Genomic DNA, 21142 nt, shown 5'->3' with positions numbered 1-21142 from the left:
CCATCTAATTACTTACTAATTTTCATTGATCCAAGATTCAATGGCTTCTCGTTTGCTGGCCCCTTCATACTTAACAGAGTCAGGTTCAAACTTGTTATGCAAATGGGGTGGTCTGAATAGAACAATAGCATTTCTGAAAAATAGAACAAGCATAATAAAAATTTACCACAAAATTAAACTGTATTATAAAGATAAACCACGTTTTAAGTTTGCACATTACGACAGTAACCATCAAAAGATGTCTACAACTTATGAACACACAAGGAAAAGTGCAAAGTGGCAGAGACATGCTTGAAAAATATGGTGCAATAATTTGGATGCAATACAATGAAAGCAGGAATAGGTAACACGCATTAGATCAAAATATTTTGGTGCTTGACTATTCACAAGGGAAGATTGCTGTAAGAGCATGTTGACTGAAACAACAACAACAACAACAACAAAGTGCCGGCTGCCGAAGCCTGTCGCACTCCTCTGGTGTAATGATTAATGAATGACAGATGAAATGATATTGGAGAGTGCTGCTGAAATGAAATATGACAGGGAAAACCGGAGTACCCGGAGAAAAACCTGTCCTGTCCTGCCTCCGCTTTGTCCAGCACAAATCTCACACAGAGCGACCGGGATTTAAACTACGAATCCCAGCGGTGAGAGGCCGGCGCACTGCCTCCTGAGCCACGAAAGGTCAACAGTAATTGTTCCGGGATATCTGTGGAACAGCAGAGGTGAAAGAAGGTGCCGGGATGAATGGGTCTAACTACAGAGACAAAGTTAATTTAAAATTTTAACAGAGGTTATATTTTCCAGAAAACAATAGAAATTTGATAGATTTTCACTTAAGGGAAATTACAAAGACATAGCAATCTAAAAACAAAACTTAGAAGGATCCAAGAATTTTAACTCCCTTGGGCTACAAGCCCCTAGTTTTACAATTTCAAGCTCCTAGCTCAACGCACAAATTTGTTCAAGGGCAGAAATCCCCTAATAACATGGAGCACTTGCTCCCACTTTACAATGTCAAGCCTCCCAGAGGCCTTCTTACAACACTAGAAAAGAGCTGACACGCTCTCAGTTTTTCAAGCCTATTCAAGGCAATATCAGACTTTACAATTACTTGCCATCAAGGCACAACTTACACAAATGAAACGGGGGTATCTCGTACCCAACCTACTGGGCCTTAGCAGATAAAGAACATTTTAAGTAAATGGCCCAAAACACCAAGTTGAATGGAGGCGTGTACTTGCACTCCTAAATATGCATTCTTAAAACCTAAAAGGCACTAGGCCGCTGAAACAGGGGCTATTCCCAAACTATGGAGGTGACTCTTAAGAATAATTTAAGACATTACAGAAAGGAAGAAAACCAGTTACAAAACGTAGGTTTTATTTCAACTACAGTAGAACCCCGCTTAACCAAAACCTGGCTTAACCAAAATGCTCTGGCAAAATTGTATTTTAATATTTTGTTTTCGTTCTTAGCCGTCGATATTAGTAATTCTCTTGCTATATGTGCTGAGAGCTACTAGGCAAACCCAATTTTTATATCATGACTTATACCAGAATGCACGTGTAGCATAAAACAAAAGTTTCTTACCATCTAGTTCATTCCATGATAAATTTTTTCTTGAACAAGCAGGAATTATTACTATTACTGCATTATTATTATTATTATTATTATTATTATTATTATTATTATTGTAGTATTTGTCATGAAGATTATGTAGACTGTGTTTAACGCTGCTTCACTTGCAGGAGTTTCATCTTGTTTACTGCTCGGACTATACCGCACCCTCTGTTAGGATACCAGGGAAGTCCAGCGACCCTTCTCCATTCATTTTTTTTTTTCACCCAAGGTCGTTCCACTGGCCTTGCGGTTTTACACTGTGGTTCCAATGCTTTTCTTACCCCATTGCAAAAGAAATGGTTTCATTATTTCAAATTGCTTTGCGCTCTGTTGAACAAAGCAATGAATCTACACCAACATAAACGGTGGCGCGACATAGCTGCACCAAGAAAATTCAGAAGAAAATCACTGATTTTATACAATGAGTGACATTACGTAAATATTTTAATGTTAATATACAGTATGCACCTTTGCTTAACAGAGGTTATGCATTTTTATTTCGACATTTACCTTCCGAAAATATTTACCATGTGTCATCTGAAAAAATACATCAACCGAAGTGGCTCCAGCCCATTTAAACGGGGTTCTACTGTAGTTCATTTGTTTTCAATTCGATTGAAACATAACCGACAAGTCTGTTCTGTGTTCTACAAACACATGGCAGTATTTTTAACTCAGATCCAAGAACTTTCTTAACATGCCAAGCGTTTCATGTCATTGTGTATATAATTTGTCGTTATGTTTTATGTCAACCTATTGATATGTATTTAGGCAATTGCCATTGTGTATATAATTTTGTCATTATGTTTTTATGTCAACCTATTGAGATGTATGTAGGCAATCCTCATGATGATTGTTATCAGATTCCCTTTGATTTAATTATTCTACAAGAACTGATGATGACTCCTAGGGAGTCGTAACCGGTCTTCGCTTAATAAATTTCAAATATTTTACTTTGTGTTGAATGGTGGAACATCCCTCAAACCCTATTATATTAGTTTAGTGACGAGTCGAAATCCTGAAGCAGTCCACATGCGAGTGCAAAATGAAGTAGACATTATCAATAACTTAAAATACTTACAGAGCTTCGTTTCTTCTGACAGTACCATAAACCAAGAAATAGGCAATAGAATACAAGCTGCGTCAAAAATTCTACCACTCCGTTCATCAATTAATTAATTTGGGATGACTCATTTCCCCAAGCTTGCAAGCTCACACTGTACAAAACATATCTTGCACCCATTCTAACATATGGACTGGAAGCAGGAACATTTACTAGATCTGCACTAAGTTGCCTACAGGCCACTGAAATGAAGTTCCTTTGGTGATGTCTCCAAAAAACCATGAGAGACAAAATAAGAATGAAAGTATTCAGCAACAACTTGGACTATACAGGAGCCTGTTGGAAACCTTAGAATTAAGCATATTACGATGGTATGGACATAAGACAAGGATGGCTCCAATCAGTACCCCAAGAGCATACTACGAAAGGAATGTTGGTAAGAGGCCCAGAGGGAGGCCTCATGACAGTTGGTAAAAGTAAATTTTCAAAGACCTTGCCACACGTGATGTACGTAAATTGGCAGCAACAGATAGAACATCAGCTGTGGACAGACAGGACAAACTGGAAGAGGCTCGTAAACACCCGCACCCGGCTTTCTGGAGCGGAAAATCGATGATGATGATGATGTGGGTGATCTCAATTTGGTTAACTGGGAAGGCAACACGAACGACAGAAGGATTCATAATCTATAAGTTTCATTTCCATATTGTTTTTAATATTCACAAATTGTTCTACAGTACCAGTTTCGACCTTGTGAAGATGTGAAGATCATCTTCAGCTGACAATCATAACATGCAATTAAAACATCACAATAAGAATGTCACATAGTATGGGTAAAACATTATCATTTACGAATGTTCTCTGTACTATTTTAAGTAATCGTCTACAGTAACTGATATGAGGATTAAAGCTCAACACTACTATATGTACATGGATGATATCTGTTAAAAATACATTATTCTTGAATTATAAAGGTGTCACATAGTATGGGTAAAAAACATTAACAATTTGCGAATGTTCGTCTTATCTTCGTCTACATTAATATGAGAGTTAAAACTTCACAATGCTATTATGTGCATGGATGATGTATGTTCAATATACAATATTCTTCAATTATTAATGTCCTCTGTTCCACATTAAAACTTATGACTAGATGAATAAAACATTTTGAAGCATAGATGAATTCGTGCGATGTATTGTATTTATGCAACTATGTTACGACATAATCAGCCTTGTTCATTTACTGGTAGTATAATAATAATATAAGAGAAATTTATTGGACTCCAACCTATTCAATACATTACAGGATGTTAACATTTTTAGTTAAACATCGTTAAAATGGAGACATGTTTCGCCCTCCATGTGGGGCATCATCAGTCATATCAAAGCACCTCAAAATTAAACCAGACGTCTGGTTGGAAATTATGAACATAATATGTAAGAAAGAATACATTAAAAAACACGTACAAAGTCCTATCCTAAACGAAATAACAATAGACTAGTTACATATAGTAAAATACGCTAGTGGTTTCTTAATATTAAAATGAGGCCATCATATGCACAGTATAAAAATGAAAGTAATCAAAGTCTATATGATATTGAGTTCGATGGTAGTTCTGCGTAGTATATACAAATGTTGGCAAAATAAAACAATTTATAATTACTGTACACTTATTTATAATTGTTAAAATTGATGAGGTAAAACATTCCAATTTGTCTATTTGTAATTTGGCTCCAACCAAAATAATTCACCCTAGGATTCATGAGGTAGTAAACTCCGTTGGTCACTCTCTATTTGAATGGAGAACACAGTGCAAGTGAACAACTTTTGTTGATTATAAAATGAGGCTGTGCTAAGATAGAGTTAAAACAACACCGGCTTCAAATGAAGATAGTTAAAAACATCATTAGGTTGAAGTGTGGGAAAGTCAGTTGTTGGTTGAATGGGCAACGGTCGAACATGTTGTGCAGTGCAATCGGTGTTTGAGCTGTCCTACATGTAAGGGAAATCTGAAAATGGAGGATTTGTCTTAATTAGTTAAGTAAAATGACAGAAAAAGAGAAAAAAAGGGGAAATCATTGAGAAATGAAAGATGTGAAAGTTAAAACTTACCTTGAAAGCTGTTGAACTGTTACCTAATTGTTAGGAGGTTTGTGGAGCACTGGCTGTCGCTAATGTCCTGCTCCTCGTGTTGTACGTGTGACGTCTTAGAGGAGGGGAGTGGATTTGAGAAGGCGGGGCTGTGGGTATGTGATTGGCGCTTGGGGAGGAGTTGTGTGTATTGGAGGGAGAATAGGGGCGTGATGAGTTGAGCGGCTTAGTGGGGGTGCTTGGAGAGCTTGTTTTGAGGACGTTAACAAGTCTTTTGTCTTTCAGATTTAAACTATTGAGCGAAAATATTAATTGTTCGTAAAGAGGGCTTCGGTTGTCTATTGGATCATTTAAATTTTTATTCTTATTATATTTTTGGTCCAAAAAAATGTATAAATTTTTGAACTCGGTCATGAGCCTGCCTTTATCTAGTCTTTTTAAAATTTGGAGATCCTGTTCGATTGTGGAAAAGCTATGTCCGGTGTCTTTCATATGGATGCTCATGGCTGAGTGTTTGTGCTTTTGGGCATTGAAATGTTCTGCATATCTAATTGCAAAGCTTCTACCAGTTTGACCGATATATGAACTGTTACATTCAGCACATTTCAGTCTATAAATGCCAGAGCCCGAAAATTTATTGTTGTCCGAGTTTATCTTATTGTGGTTGAAAAATAGCTTTTGATTAGAATTATGGGTCTTATAGGCTACCCTAATATGTTTTTTTAAAGGGGTAGCGATTTGATGTATAATGGGGTTACTGTAGGTGAATGATGCATATTTAGGCTTACTAATTTTTATTGGGGAGAGGTTTGTGGCCAATTTCAATTTCACTTTATTGATTATTTTCTGTATGATTGAGGGATTGTATCCATTGAAAACAGCTATTTCTTTTATGGTACCTATTTCTTTTTTTAAATTGACAGTTGACATGGAAATTTTTAACGCTCTGTACACTAAACTGTAAAATATACGAAAACCTTTAGTCAACTAGGAAGAACCTAATTTTGTTTTTAACTATTTTCATTTGAAGCCAGTGTTGTTTTAACTCTGTCTTAGTACAGCCTCATTTTATAATCAACAAAAGTTGTTCACTTGCACTGTGCACTCCATTCAAATAGAGAGTGACCAACGGAGTTGACTACCTCATGAATCCTAGGGCGAATTATTTTGGTTGGAGCCAAATTACAAATAGACAAATTGGAATGTTTTACCTCATCAATTTTAACAATTATAAATAAGTGTACAGTAATTATAAATTGTGTTTTATTTTGCCAACATTTGTATATACTACGCAGAACTACCATCGAACTCAATATCATATAGACTTTGATTACTTTCATTTTTATACTGTGCATATGATGGCCTCATTTTAATATTAAGAAGCCACTAGCGTATTTTACTATATGTAACTAGTCTATTGTTATTTCGTTTAGGATAGGACTTTGTACGTGTTTTTTAATGTATTCTTTCTTACATATTATGTTCATAATTTCCAACCAGACGTCTGGTTTAATTTTGAGGTGCTTTGATATGACTGATGATGCCCCACATGGAGGGCGAAACATGTCTCCATTTTAACGATGTTTAACTAAAAATGTTAACATCCTGTAATGTATTGAATAGGTTGGAGTCCAATAAATTTCTCTTATATTATTATTGAGATTCTTTCAATACGGAAAATAAAATGATTTTCATTACTTGTAATGGTAGTATAATGGTATAAGTTTCTTGAAATATGAACACTTATGTTAAAATCAAGGTCGTTATCCGGTGTTTAGTGCGGAACTTTGTCGATCTACACACAGTGCTTGCAGTTTGTTAAAACTGGTTTACCATAACATTTGATAGGATATGTTAAGTATAGATAAATTATTGTTCTAGCAACATGCTTCCCTTATTCTTTATGTTATTTAATTTTGTCAAACGTCATTACGTATTACTTGATTTTAACATATCTTATGTTATGTGATTAGCGTGAAAGTTCCTTTCTTCACTTTGCATCGTTGGACGTATTTTGTATCTGTAAAACAGAAATGAAGTGTAAGAAATTTTGCATCTGCCAAGGTGGAATGTCTATTTAACGTGGGAATAGGTGTGCGTGAACTTACTGTAGTTGTTGACTCTTGATGTGTGCTATTCGGGAGCACGTCTAGCACTGTTCCGTGTGTGTCTGAAGCTGCTGCTTCTGGCTGCGGAGGGGAAGGTTGGAGGGGTAAGAGGAGCAGCTGTTGAGGGAATAGGAGTGGAGAGGGGTGTGTGTGTGTGTGTGTGTGTGTTTTCTGGCGGTTCTTTAATGTGTATTAGGTCTTGTTTTTTGATTCTTTTTAGGTAATTGTTTTTTAGGGAAGGGATGACTGCAATGAAAATATTAATTCCATCTGTAAATTCATTTAAATTGAAGTTTGGATTGGTGTATTGATCTAGGCTGATATAACATTCTCCCATTATAGTATATAGGGTTAATACTTAGAATTTGCATGTCGTTTTCAATGTTTGTAAATTTATGATTTTAGTCTTCAATGTGTTGGCCCATGACTGAGAAATGACTGTTTTATTGCGTTGACATGGTCATTGTAACGTATCTGAAAATTCCTTCCACTGCGTCCAATGTAACTGGCTTCACATCTGTTGCATTTCATACGATATACTCCTGAATGGTCGTATTTATTATTGTTGTTGATGGATTCGGTGTTGTGTAGAATATTGGTGTTATATGTGGTTCTATATGCTATTTTTAGATATAGTTTCTTGAAAATATTGGTTATAGGATACATGTGGGTGTTGTTAAAAGTGAATAGTACGTAGTTTTTCTTGGTTTTGTTAGTCCTGATTAGTTTTGATTTGGGTTGATTTTTTTATTCTATATGATTTTATTGATCATTTCTTTTTTGTATCCATTTTGTCTGGCTATTTCATGAATCAGGTTCAGTTTTTGTTTAGTTCTTCCTGTGTTAGTGGTATATTAAACGCTCTATATATCATACTATGGAATGCTGCTTTCTTGTGTGCGTTAGGGTGGATGGAGTTATTTTTATTGTGTTGGATGTATGTGTGGGCTTTCTATATATTTTATATGTTAAATGACTTTCGTGCCCGGTTATAGATATATCTAGGTAATTTATAGTATGGTTGTTTTCTGTTTCCATGGTGAAATTTATGTGTGGATCTATTTCATTTAATTGTTCTAATATTTTGGTTTCATTGGTATTGTATATTATGACAAACCTCCTCTGCGAACCATGTGACCTTGCCGCGGTGGGGAGGCTTGCGTGTCCCAATGATGCAGATAGCCGAGCCGCAGGTGCAACCATATCGGATGGGTATCTGGTGAGAGACCAGACTAAGGAATGGTTCATCGAAAGGGGGGTAGCAGCCTTTTGGTAGTTGCAAGGGCGGCAGTCTAGATGAGTGTCTGATACGGCCTTGTAATAATACTCAACATAGCTTAGCTGTGTTGATACTGCTACACGGCTGAAAGCAACGGGAAACTACAACCGTAACTAACTCCCGAGGACATGCAGCTCTCTCTGTATGAATGATGTACTGATGGTGGCTTCCTCCCGGGTAAAATATTCCGGAGGTAAACTAGTCCCCCATTCGGATCTCCGGGTGGGGACTACACGAGAGGGGGCGATCATCAGGAAGATGGATACCGACATTCTGCGAGTTGGAGTGTGGAATGTTAGAAGTTTGAATTGTTGTGGTAGGTTAGAGAATCTGAAAAGGGAGATAGGCTAAAGTTAGATGTAGTTGGTATAAGTGATGTACGTTGGCAGGAAGAACAAGATTTTTGGTCAGGCGACTACTGAATTATCAACACAAAATCAAACGGGAAATGCAGGAGTTGGTTTAATAATGAATAAGAAAATAGGGCAGTGGGTAAGCTACTAAGACCAGCATAGTGAAAGAATTATTGTCGTCAAGAAGGACACCAAACCAATACCAACCACAATAGTGCAGGTCTATATGCCTACTAGTTCAGAGGATGATGAAGAAATTGAAAGAATATATGAGGAGATAGAAGATTTAATACAATATGTAAAAGGTGACGAGAATCTAACTGTGATGGGAGACTGGAATGCAGTGGTAGGCCAAGGAAGGGAAGGTAGTACAGTAGGAGAATTTGGATTGGGACAAAGGAACGAAAGAGGAAGTCGGCTGGTTGAATTCTGCACTGATCATAATTTAGTCATTGCCAATACTTGGTTCAAACACCACAGACGACGGCTGTATACGTGGACGAGACCTGGAGACACTGGAAGGTATCAAATAGACTTCATTATGATCAGGCAGAGATTCAGAAACCAGGTGTTGGATTGCAAAACTTTCCCAGGAGCAGACGTGGACTCTGGCCACAACTTGTTGGTCATGAAATACCATCTGAAGTTGAAGAAATTGAAGAAAGGAAAGAATGCAAAAAGATGGGATCTAGACAAGTTGAAAGAAAAGAGTGTGAGGAATTGTTTCAAGGAACATGTTGCACAAGGACTAAATGAAAAGGCTGAAGGAAACACTATAGAGGAAGAGTGGAGAGTCACGAAAAATGAAGTCAGTAGGGCTGCTGAAGAAATGTTAGGAAGGAAGAAAAGATCAACTAAGAATCAGTGGATAACTCAGGAGATACTACACCTGATTGATGAACGACGAAAATACAAGAATGCTAGAAATGAAGAGGGAAGAAAAGAATACAGGCGATTAAAGAATCATGTGCACAGAAGGTGCAAGGTAGCTAAGGAAGAATGGCTGAAGGAGAAGTGCAAGGATGTTGAAGGTTGTATGGTTGTAGGAAAGGTAGATGCTGCATACAGGAAAATCAAGGAAACCTTTGGAGAAAGGAAATCTAGGTGTATGAATATTAAGAGCTCAGATGGAAAGCCACTTCTAGGGAAAGAAGACAAAGCAGAAAGATAGCAGGTGCATATCCAACAGTTGTATCAAGGTAAAGATGTAGATCATTTCGTTCTGGAACATGAAGAGGCTGTTGATGATGAAATGGGAGACCCAATTTTGAGGTCAGAGTTTGACAGAGCTGTGAGTGACCTCAATAGGAACAAGGGACCTGGAATTGATGACATTCCCTCTGAATTACTGACTGCCTTAGGAGAAACTAGCATGGCAAGGTTATTTCATTTAGTGTGCAAGATGTATCAGACAGGAGAAGTCCCATACAATTTTCGGAAGAATGTTGTTATACCTATTCCCAAGAAAGCCGGTGCTGACAGGTGTGAAAACTACCACACCATTAGTTTAGTATCTCATACCTGCAAAATTTTAACACGTATTATTTACAGAAGAATGGAAAAACAAGTAGAAGCTGAGTTTGGAGAAGATCAATTTGGCTTCAGAAGAAATGTAGGAACTCGTGAAGCAATCCTGGCTTTACGTCTGATCTTAGAGGATCGAATCAAGAAGTACAAGGCCACGTACATGGCATTCGTAGATCTAGAAAAGGCTTTCGATAATGTTGATTGGACCAAGCTATTTAAGATTCTGAAGATAATAGGGATCAGATACCGAGAACGGAAAATTATCTACAATCTGTATAAAAATCAGACTGCAGTGATAAGAATCGAGGGCTTTGAAAAAGAAGCAGCAATCCAGAAAGGAGTGAGGCAAGGCTGCAGTTTGTCCCCTCTCCTTTTCAATGTTTACATGGAACAGGCAGTAAAGGAAATCAAAGAGAAATTTGGAAAGGGAATCACAGTCCAAGGAGAGGAAATCAAAACCTTGAGATTTGCCAATGATATTGTTATTTTATCTGAGACTGCAGAAGATCTCGAGAAGTTGCTGAATGGTATGGATGAAGTCTTGGGTAAGGAGTACAAGATGAAAATAAATAAGTCCAAAACAAAAGTAATGAAGTGCAGTCGAACGAAGGCAGGTGATGTAGGAAATATTAGATTAGGAAATGAAGTCTTAAAGGAAGTAGATGCGACATAAACAAACTAGAAAAAAAAAATATATGTTATCATGAAATTTCAAGTAATTGTTGATAGCGAAATGGAATAATTTTATAAACTCTTGTAATCCAAGGATACTGAATTTACAGAAAGTCAAATATGCACCCACACTGATCAACTTCACACGAATATGCTCCGGATGTAGGCTATCGCGCAACAAATATTTGCTATTGCAAGTTATTAAAATCATTGTAGTTCCTTATTTTAGCAGCTAAAATATTTGCTACCTTTCATTCTACAACTGACCACGAAATACATTTTAACTTCTAAATAGAATGCGAAATACAAGCACAAACAGGCTCATTGTGTTATTCTGCAGTTTCACTGCTAACCAGCAAGCAAAACTGAGCATTTCTGAGGCTAATGGCTTGCTCCCCGAAGGTGCAATTTATCCTGTAAAGTTCAAGAATTCAAAGCCTTTTCCAGTTATCATGCGACTGCGGCGAGGGCTCTTACCCGAGTTGGAAATCACGTTCCTTCCACAAGGGATGACATAACATTTTCAGGGCTAGGAAAAATGTTATCGTACTAAGCGGTAATAGCAAAAATTTGCGACGTGATAAGTGAGGCATTTTATATAGATTTCATATGATTAGAATCGGGACTTTGAATTAACGACAAGCTAAGCGGGAAAAACGTGTTAATGAGGAACGCACTAACAAGGTTTCACCATATATAAAATGAACAGAGAACTATTATAGTAGCCCCTGCAGAGAAAGGAAAGAATTATAAAAATAAAACAGATAATAGGCCAGTCAGCTTGTCATATGTTTAATGTAAACTTTGAGAAAATGGTCTTTCATATTAGACAGTTTCGCAAAATTACCAACAGGTTTGACAGAAGGTGGTTCGAGTTTAGGAAAAGTTATTCCAGTGAGGCTCAACTTGTAGGATTCTAGAAACATGTAACAGATTTTTTTAGACTGACCTATCCAACGCTTTTGATAGGTTAGATCATGCAAGATCAGAGACAAAAATGAGAGTTACTGACCAACTGAATGGCTCGCTGAATTTCTAGAAAACAGAACTCAGTGAATTAAAGCAGGCCAAGCATTATCTGATCCTGTGATGATTAAGAGGGGCAGGATTCTACAAAGCAGTATTCTAGGACCTTTCCACATACACATAAATAATAGCAGTAAAGAACTCGAATCACAAATAAGAATTTTTGTGGATTGTGTTATAGTGCATAGAGTAATAAATAAGTTACAGTAAAATACCACCACAGTAGAATTCCACAGTAACGAACACCAGTATAACGAAATTTTCAGAATAACAAATATTTTTTTTTTGGTCCCTTCCTTTTTCCCAATCTGTTGTATGTTAAAATATTTCATTTTAACGAATTTCGTAGTTTCAGTTTAACGAATTAAAACTGAGCTCTTTTCTTTACCAGTTTGACCATATCTTCCCAAATTAAAACCAAAATTCATCCTGTTTTATGACCAACATTTTTCTTGTTACATTATTTTGTTATTCAGATTATATGATCGCCATTTTCCATATATGCACCATACGCGATCGAGAAGCCAATCACTTTTGTGTAACCAATGAATATACTTCGCCCAGTTCTCACATATGGTTTGGAACTTATTTGGGAAAGACTAATGGTGTCCGACCTTCGAACTATTGAAAATGTAAAAGCCAGATTTCTGAAACGAACACTGGGCATCTCCAAGATGTCACCATCACGACTTGCATATGTATTATCCAAAGAAACTTTTTTACTGGAAGATTTGAAAATAAGAATGCAGCTTTCACATACGCAGCAAGAAGTTCTCCAAGAGAGAAAGAAAAAACAAGCAGAAATCAGCCTGGATTTTTACTCAACTGATGCTAAGATTGACCGCAGCTGGACCAGTCCAAATAATGACATGAGAAGTGCTTTGAATAGGCTGGCGGTACATGGGATTCACCATCATCTATGCCAGCTATCAGGCTTTCATGAACCGTCCCTACATTGTGTGTGTATGTTGTGTGATAAATATTGCAATCGCTATCATTTCAGCAAGTGCAACAAGAGAACAAAATCTTCACTAGAATATGCGAAAGATTAATGGATTTTTCCTTTAACGCACATTTGTGCGCTATTAAATAAATAAATTTGCTTCGCCCGTCATCCAATGTAAGACGTCACTCTATTAGCTGAGTAGGAGCGCCAAGTTTGCAATCCACCAATGAACGCTACGCTTTGCGCAACCAATAGGCTTCGCCCATCAACCAATGTAAGACGTCACACTATTGGTTGAGTAGGAGATCGCGATGTTTGTAATCCACCAATGAACGCGACGGTTTCGTCTCATCATGCGTTGCATGTTTCTTCTTCGTATTTAATTCGCAAAGCAATGTGTCTCTGTTAAGGTTATATCATTAAACTTGCAAAGTTCGTGTGCATTTCGTTAATTAAGTTCATATCATCGCAAATGGATAAGCAGAAGCGACAGCAGTTTTCCTTGAGTGAAAAACGTAAAATACTTGCGGAGGTAGAGAAAGATGGAAAGAAAGGAGATGTGGCGAAGTACTGTAACTCTTATTATTATAATGCTATTTTGAAATTATACAGATCCGCAACGGATATAACAAAGCAGATGACCTTGTAGTATAACAAAATGATAACGGTATAACAAAATTTTGGGGACCTCTGAAATTAATTTGTTATACTGAAGTAAGTCAATTCCTAAGAACTCATCTAGTATTATATCCGTTGGTTATTGTTGTTTTTAGGGGCACAACTACGAGGTCATCTGCCCTGTTATATCCGTTGCAGGATCTATGAAACTTCAAAATACCATTACTAGTTACAGTATTGACAGATGTTTTCAGAAAATCTATTTTTAAATTGTACCAGCAAGTCTACACATTGTTCCAGAACCACTTTTTTGAAACAGTATGATTTTCTTCTGAACAGATCTATACACAAAAACTCGTTCCAAATAGTCACCAATCACTGCACATGAATTTAAAACAGATTCTGGCACATCACTTTGTGACACTAGAAAATCTTGAAGGCTATGTGCCATGTTCGTTGCCTGCTGAAGAGTCAAGCTTTGTCGATCACAATCATTTTGGGGGTTGTCTTCCTCTTCCTCCGCATCACATAGATCTCTATCATTCATAATGTCCTCCAGAATTTCCTCATTGGTGATTTCTCTGTGGACTATTACATCCCTATCTACATTGACTTACTGTAGATGGGACATCCAACGTTGTACACAAATGCTTCCAATTCTCCTCGGTTTCCACATCATCCAACACCTCACTTTCTGTGACGTCTCCTGTAAAAACCACACCAGGTTTTCTAAAGCAGTTTGTGATTATGTCTGCATTCAGGGATTTCCATTCAGCATTAAACATCTGCATTGCTCCCAATATGTTTGTTAATGTCTCTATTCGTGGCAATGTTGCACAGCATTCGATGGACCACACAAGCTCGGTAATGCCACTTTACTGCATGAATTATACCCAGATCCAGCGGCTGCAGAATTGAAGTTGTATTTGGTGGCAAAAATAAAACTTTCACATGCTCCAAATGGCGAGGCACACAATTATGAGAAGAGCAGTTGTCCAGTAATAGAAGAACTCTCCTCTTTTCGGCCTTCAGCCGACGTTCCAAGTCCAACAACCACTCTTTGAATAGTACAGATGTCATCCATGCCTTAGAGGTGTGCCTGTATTCACAGGGCAGATGTTGCACCCCCTTGAAGCACTTTGGCTTCCCAAACTACCCAATTATGAGAGGTTTCAGTTCGTCAGTCCCTGGGGAATTGGTAAACAAAAGAGCTGTGATAGGTTCTTTTGAACATTTGCCCCCAAAACACTTATTTCCCTTGAAATGAAGGGTTTTGTTCGGCATTAGTTTATAAAATAACGCAGTATTGTCTGCATTATAAATGTCTGCCGGCGAATATTCCTTCAAGGCATCCATTAGAGTCTCCAGCCGCCATGAAGACGCAACTTCCTTCGGGGCATCGTTAGCTTTACCATTTATAATTTTGTGGGATATGCCAATCTCTCCCGGAACCTATGAAGCCAACCAGCACTACCCATAAACTCAGGTGACTCAAGCGAACGTGCGAAAGATCGCGCACGCTCACATAACAGTGGGCCATTTATTGGAATGTTTCTACTACGTATTTCCACAAACCACATATAGACGGCTTGGTCCACCTCCTTGTAGTCGGCTATCCTGATCATCTTACGCTGTGGACCTAGGGCATTAGCATCAATGTTTTCCTCTATCTTACTTATCTGTTTTAAAAAAGTAGACGACCGAGCTCGATAGCTGCAGTCGCTTAATTGAGGCCAGTATCCACTATTCGGGAGATAGTGGTTCGAACCCCACTGTCGGCAGCCCTGAAGATGGTTTTCCGTGGTTTCCCATTTTCACACCAGGCAAATGCTGGAATGCTGGGGCTGTACCTTAATTAAGGCCACGGCCGCTTCTTTCCCATTCCTAGCCCTTTCCTGTCCCATCGTCGCCAAAAGACCTATCTGTGTCGGTGCGACGTAAAGCCAATAGAAAAAAAAAAAAAAAAAAAAAAAAGTAGAAGGTGTTGACGGGCTAAGCCATACTTCTTCGCTACTTCTCCTTTCTTTCCGCCTTTCTCTACTTCCGAAAGTATTTTACGTTTTTCACTCAACGAAAATGGCTGTCGCTTCTGCTTATCCATTTGCGATGATATGAACTTATTTAACGAAATGCACACAAACTTTGGAAGTTTAATGATATAACCTTAACAGAAACATGTTGCTTAGCGAATTAAATATGAAGAAGAAACGTGCAACGCATGATACGACGAAACCGTCGCGTATATTGGTGGATTACAAGCATCGCGATCCTATTCAGGCAATAGTGTGACGTCTTACATAGGTTGATGGGCGAAGCCTATTGGTTACACAAAGTGTAGCATTCATTGGTAGATTGCAAACTAGGCGCTCCTACTCAGCTACTCATCCTACATTGGATGACAGGCGGAGCATATTGGTTACACAAAAACTATTGCCTTCTCGATTGCGTACGGTACATATATTTATTTATTTAATCATATGGTGATTTTATACAATATATATATATATATATACAAGGCAGAATCAAACTATATAAAGTCCATCCTTCTCAGCCATTCAGATAAACCAGGTGTGAGAGAGAACAAATCATCAGGAGTTCCACGGTACGAATGAAGAGGACATCATTGGACTAGGTGCTCAATCGTCTCTTCTTCCAGGCGACAATCACACATTGGTGAACTGATCCAACCCCACTTATACCTGAAATAATTGTAACAACCATGTCCAGTCCTTAACCTGTTTATATGGCACCAGAGGTTCCACGGTAGGTCAAAACCATTTGGCATCTTTGTAGGGTCAAGATGGTGGACACTTGTTCCCAATGTTTTTGTTGACCACTCATGCTTCCAGCTTTCAGTTAGGTCAAACCCATCTGCAATGAGTTGCCCTGCAGGGATACTTGCTGGTCTTCTTGATTGAAGTCGCTGCTGTGACGGATGGCAGAATTCCTGGTGCAGAGGCAAAGACGGTGATGCAAAGATTTTCTTAGCTTCCCTTAGTAGACCTTGCTTCCGTCTTAAGTGAGGTGGAGGGATGTGACTCAGCACAGGTAACCAGTGATATGGAGTTTAGTTGATGGTACCAGTAATACAACGCATTGTATCATTCAATTTTGTGTCTACCTTCTTCACATCTACACTTTCCGACCAGACAGGACCACAGTACTCAGCAGCCGAGTAGACAAGGCTAATGCCAGTTAAACATAGACAATCAGCAGAGGCTCCCCAGGAGGTACCACAGAGCTTATGCAGTATGTTGTTTCTTGCGGCGACTTTATGAGAAAGCTTAGTGATGTGCTCTTTGTAGCTCAGGGTTCTATCTAAAGTGATTCCAAGATATTTTGGGAAAGGGTTGTACCTCAGTTTTCATCCGTTGAGCAGAACTCTTGGTTTGTAGTTTGCAGCACGATTCACTAGATGGAAACAAGAGACTTCAGTTTTTGTTGTGCTGGGGATCAATCTCCAGGTCTTAAAGAAAGTTGACATCTTCTCAAGGTCCTCCGTCAGAATTTGTTCACCGTCTTCAAAGTTATTACTCTGTGCTACCAATGTGATGTCATCAGCATATATGAACTTGGTTGATGTTGTGTTTGGTAGGTCATGAATGTACAAATGGAATAGCAATGGTGCTAAGACAGATCCCTGTGGTAGACCGTTATTTAATTTTCGTTTGTGGCTTTTAGTGTTGCCTAGAAACACTTCGTATTGTCTTTCACTAAGCATGCTAGATATTAGATCCACGATTTCTCGACTTGGTACAACTTGCAATAGTTTGTAGATCAGTCCCTGTCGCCAAACAGTGTCATATGGACCTGTGAAGTCGATGAAAACAGCTGTTGATTTTAGTTGTCCTTGAAAACCAGCTTCAATATGTGTAGTTAGGGCAAGAACTTGATCGGTGCAGCTGCGTCCATGTCTGAATCCAGCTTGTTCAGGAGGACTAACGGCTTCAATGAACGGAGCTATTCAGGTTAGGAGGATTTGTTCAAGAAGCTTGAGTATGGAACTGAGCAGTGCTATAGGTCGATAACTTTCGGGGCTGGCCTCAGGTTTGCCAGGTTTGAGAATGGCTATGACTTGACAGTTTGAATTGTCTGGGCAATCTGTTCTCTTGGAGTATGTAAGTGAAGAGAGAAGTAAGCCAGTATATACAATGCGGGCCCATGTTCTTAATAAATTCATTACAGATGTTGTTGGGACCGACAGCCTTGCCGATTTTCAGTTGTTTAATTGCATTTTCTACTTCCACTGTGGAAAAGGGTCTGGAAAGAGGCTCGTTTCTCAGGGCACTGCGCTTGAGTTTAGAAAGGTTACATTTTACTATTCTGGTATGATTCTTGTCCCTCTTTGCCCTTGTGAAGTATACGATCCTGTTGGCAATAATGTCAGGACTCAGTTTAGGATGATGCTTTTTGGGGTGTTGTTTGCCAGTTAGCCCATTCAAGGTTTCCTAAGCTTTCCTGCTTGACTTTGCAAAGTTCATTTCTTTGAGTGTAGCTTCCATTTCTCTCTTCTGCTCTTATTTAAAGAGTGGAGTAGCTGTGAGCCCACTGTTTTATTTCCAGAACTCTGGTATTCTTGGTATAAAGCCTCACTATTTTCATTCCATCCAGGTACATATTCCTTTCTGTAACCCCTAGGAATGTTGGACTTGGTAGTTTTGATAACTAGTTTAACAAATTCGTCGTAGTTATTTGCTGTCGGCTGAATATTCTCCGCAGCTAGGCTGGAGTCAAGGTCTTTTGTGAATCCATCCCAGTTGGCTCGTTGAAAGTTCCATCTGGGTAAGGGCATTGAACTCACAAGGGGAATTTTCAAACCGATTTCCACCATAACAGGTCGGTGTTGACTATTTGGGAAGTTGGACAGAACAGTGCGAATGGTGTTGAGTGGTTGGTCTAGTTGATCTTTAGACACGAATGTCAAGTCTGCGTTGTAATCCTTCTTCCAGCGTGCGGAGTGGAAGGTTCCCTTCTCTTTTACATCAAAAACCAAATGCATATTGTTAGTTTCTGCCCATAGAACTAGAGACTCCCCATTCACATCCATGGTGTCATACCGCCAGTTTGTGTGATGGCTGTTGAAGTCTCCAGTGTATACACAAGGGTGATCAAAAGCCGGCAGTACTATAGGAGCCCAATTCTTAAGTCATTTATGTGAATTGTTATAGTATAAATGTAGCCATCTTCAGTGCAACCAATTACTTGCACTCCATTTAAACTTGACTTCACATAAGTGGGTATTCCATATTGTGGATGGTGGATAGCTTCAACCAGTGTAAAACCGGGTATTCGTCCTCTACGCTGGAGATCCTGTTCGTCTTTGGTAGGTGCATACATGGAAAATGGTGATCAAATCGTCTGAATAACGAAATAATGTAACAAGAAATATGTTGGTCATAAAACAGGATGAATTTTAGTTTTAATTTGAGAAAATATGGTCAAATTGGTAAAGAAAAGAGCTCAATTTTAATTTGGTAAACTGAAACTAAGAAATTTGTTAAAATGAACTATTTTAACACGCAACAAATAGGGAAAAAGGAAGGGTCAAAAAATAAATAAATAAATAAATAAATAAATAATAATAATCCTTGTTATTCTGAAAATTTCGTTATACTGGTGTTCTTTACAGCGGACTTCTCCTGTAACAGTATTGTGAGCAACTGTGAAAAGACCTCGACAAAGATGTGAGAAGAACAGTCAGATGAAAAGTCAGGTAGTAAGTTTCCTAAAAGGAAAAAACCTCCCAGTTTTAATGTGTTGGAGTGAATGATCCACATAGGGACTAATGTAAGTATCTAAGTGTTAATATAAGAATCCACTACCATTAGGATATTCACAGTAACGAGGTTACAGATCTGTTCATACAGTTTTAAGGGTATTTAGCGATTGTAATAAGGATATAAAAGAGAGGATTTATAGCCAATGTTAACACCCCAGTTAGAGTACAGATAGAGAGTATGGTTACAGTGTATGGGGCCCATACTGGGATTACTTGATTTGAGAACTGGAAAAGATCAAAAGGAAAGCAGTACAATTTGTTCTGGTTGATTTCAGAAAAAAACAGTAACAGGAATGCTGCAAACATTTGGCAGGGAAGACGTGGCAGTAAGGTGGTGAGCAGATTGAGTAAGTGGTATGTATCGAGCTGTCAACGGAAAGATGGCATGGAAATAACATTAGTAGGCGAATAAGCTTGAATTTAGTTTTTAAAAGTAAGAATGATTATAATATGAAAACGTTGTAATTCAATAGGACAAAATGGGGCAAATATTTCTCTGGCTAAAGGGCCAATATAATTTTTTATCGAAATTGAGATATTAACTGATACAAACGCATTTTATGCTGGCTTGCAACATGTTAAAAGGACCAATGTCTCAGATAAGTACTAAACAAAACGTTAACGTTTAATTAAATAAGCCCTTGCCAATAATGTTAATTACCAATAAAGATTAGAGACCTGGCAATTTAAAAAGAATACGATAGAAAAAATTAGTGTTTAATCAGGTGATTTCCACAAAGAAAATATAAAGTTATTTAAAGTTAGTTGTTGAAAAAAAAAAAAAAAGTTGGAAAACTATAAAACAAAACTTCAAATGCACATAGCTCAAAAACAGGTTTTTTGACATTGGCCCTTTTAGAACCAAGCCACTGATTTGTTTATAAGAAGAGGAATTAGGGACTGAAATAATTTTCCACAAGAGATGATCGATAAATTTCAAACTTCTTCAAAACGTTTAAGAAAAGATTAAGGGAAACAACTGATAGGGAATATGCCACCTGGATGACAGCCCTAAATGCAGATCAGTGGTAATGATGATGGAAGTGGAACCAATGCCAGACTCGGCTAGGAGTGCCACAGTCATTATCCCGCTCTGCTAAGCTGAAAGTCCATGTAAAGGTTGCTTACTCATGTCATATCAGATATAGGGAATGAGACACAATATTCCTCCTTCCACACATCAAATAATACTTAAACTACCTGTGGTATAACAATCAAATACGTTATTACTTACGTGTGGCCAAACTTCTTCAAAACCTCCTTATCAGATGAGTGACCAAAGCGCACCTTCTCCCTCAATTTATCAGCTAACTTCAGGAAAGCAGATTTTAGATCTGAATCACTTTCAAAGAATCCTACCACAGCAACATCGTCCTTCGAAGTGAAGTCGTTCACAGCATCAACAGAATTTAATTCCTTCGAGCTTGGACCAACCTGAGCCTTCATATACTTGACAATGCCACCTGCAATAAATAACATACAGTACCAATATCAGCATGTGAATAAAGAAAACTAAATCTCCAGAGGTCATAGGGTCTTGGCCAGGAAAATGGGAAACACACACTCCTTTATTCCGAGTTTGTCCCTCCTATCCCATATGCAATGCATAACATTCATCGTCATCATCATCATTTCCCTCGTCCACCTTTCATTGGGTTGGGCAGTGAAACTGTTAAGAAGTTTTCCAAGGGACCACAAAAAAATAATCTGAAGCAGGAAACTTCTTAACCCATATGTGCCCACTGTCGACATTTGTTGACGTTAATATCTGAATATTGTTGATCTTATATCGGTAACCCGGAAGAATATTTTTGAGGTGCATTGTTTACAGTTCATTGTTTGATACTTACTGCACAGCACGAAAACAAGAAACACTAGGTTTCGCGCCTTATCCCGTGGCTGCGTGTGAAATATCATTCCGTATACACTCAAGAGGATGACGCTTCCGTCGCGGTAATATTTTCTTATAATATTGTTACAGTTTAAAGTAAGATCGGACTGTTGTGTTTTAAACGTATTAACGAAACATGCCTCTAATAGATTTTAAATTAATTTA

At 38.1% G+C, this 21142-nt stretch overlaps 1 protein-coding gene across 1 annotated transcript in view; it reads right to left on the bottom strand.

Moving 5' to 3' along the window:
• Nucleotides 1–21142, bottom strand: part of ERp60 (disulfide-isomerase A3) — a 139691-nt gene that overhangs the window by 65839 nt on the left and 52710 nt on the right. The window contains exons 4-5 of the mRNA XM_067145219.2: nucleotides 20321–20549; nucleotides 17–133 (exon numbers count right to left, since the gene is read on the bottom strand). Of these exons, the coding sequence (XP_067001320.1) occupies nucleotides 17–133; nucleotides 20321–20549 (346 nt within the window). The remainder of the gene's footprint in view (nucleotides 1–16; nucleotides 134–20320; nucleotides 20550–21142) is intronic.

This window comes from Anabrus simplex, chromosome 4 (assembly GCF_040414725.1).
Source record: "Anabrus simplex isolate iqAnaSimp1 chromosome 4, ASM4041472v1, whole genome shotgun sequence".
NCBI lineage: Eukaryota > Metazoa > Arthropoda > Insecta > Orthoptera > Tettigoniidae > Anabrus > Anabrus simplex.
The sequence above is the reverse complement of the archived record's forward strand: the minus strand, read 5'-3'. Positions and strand labels throughout refer to the sequence as shown.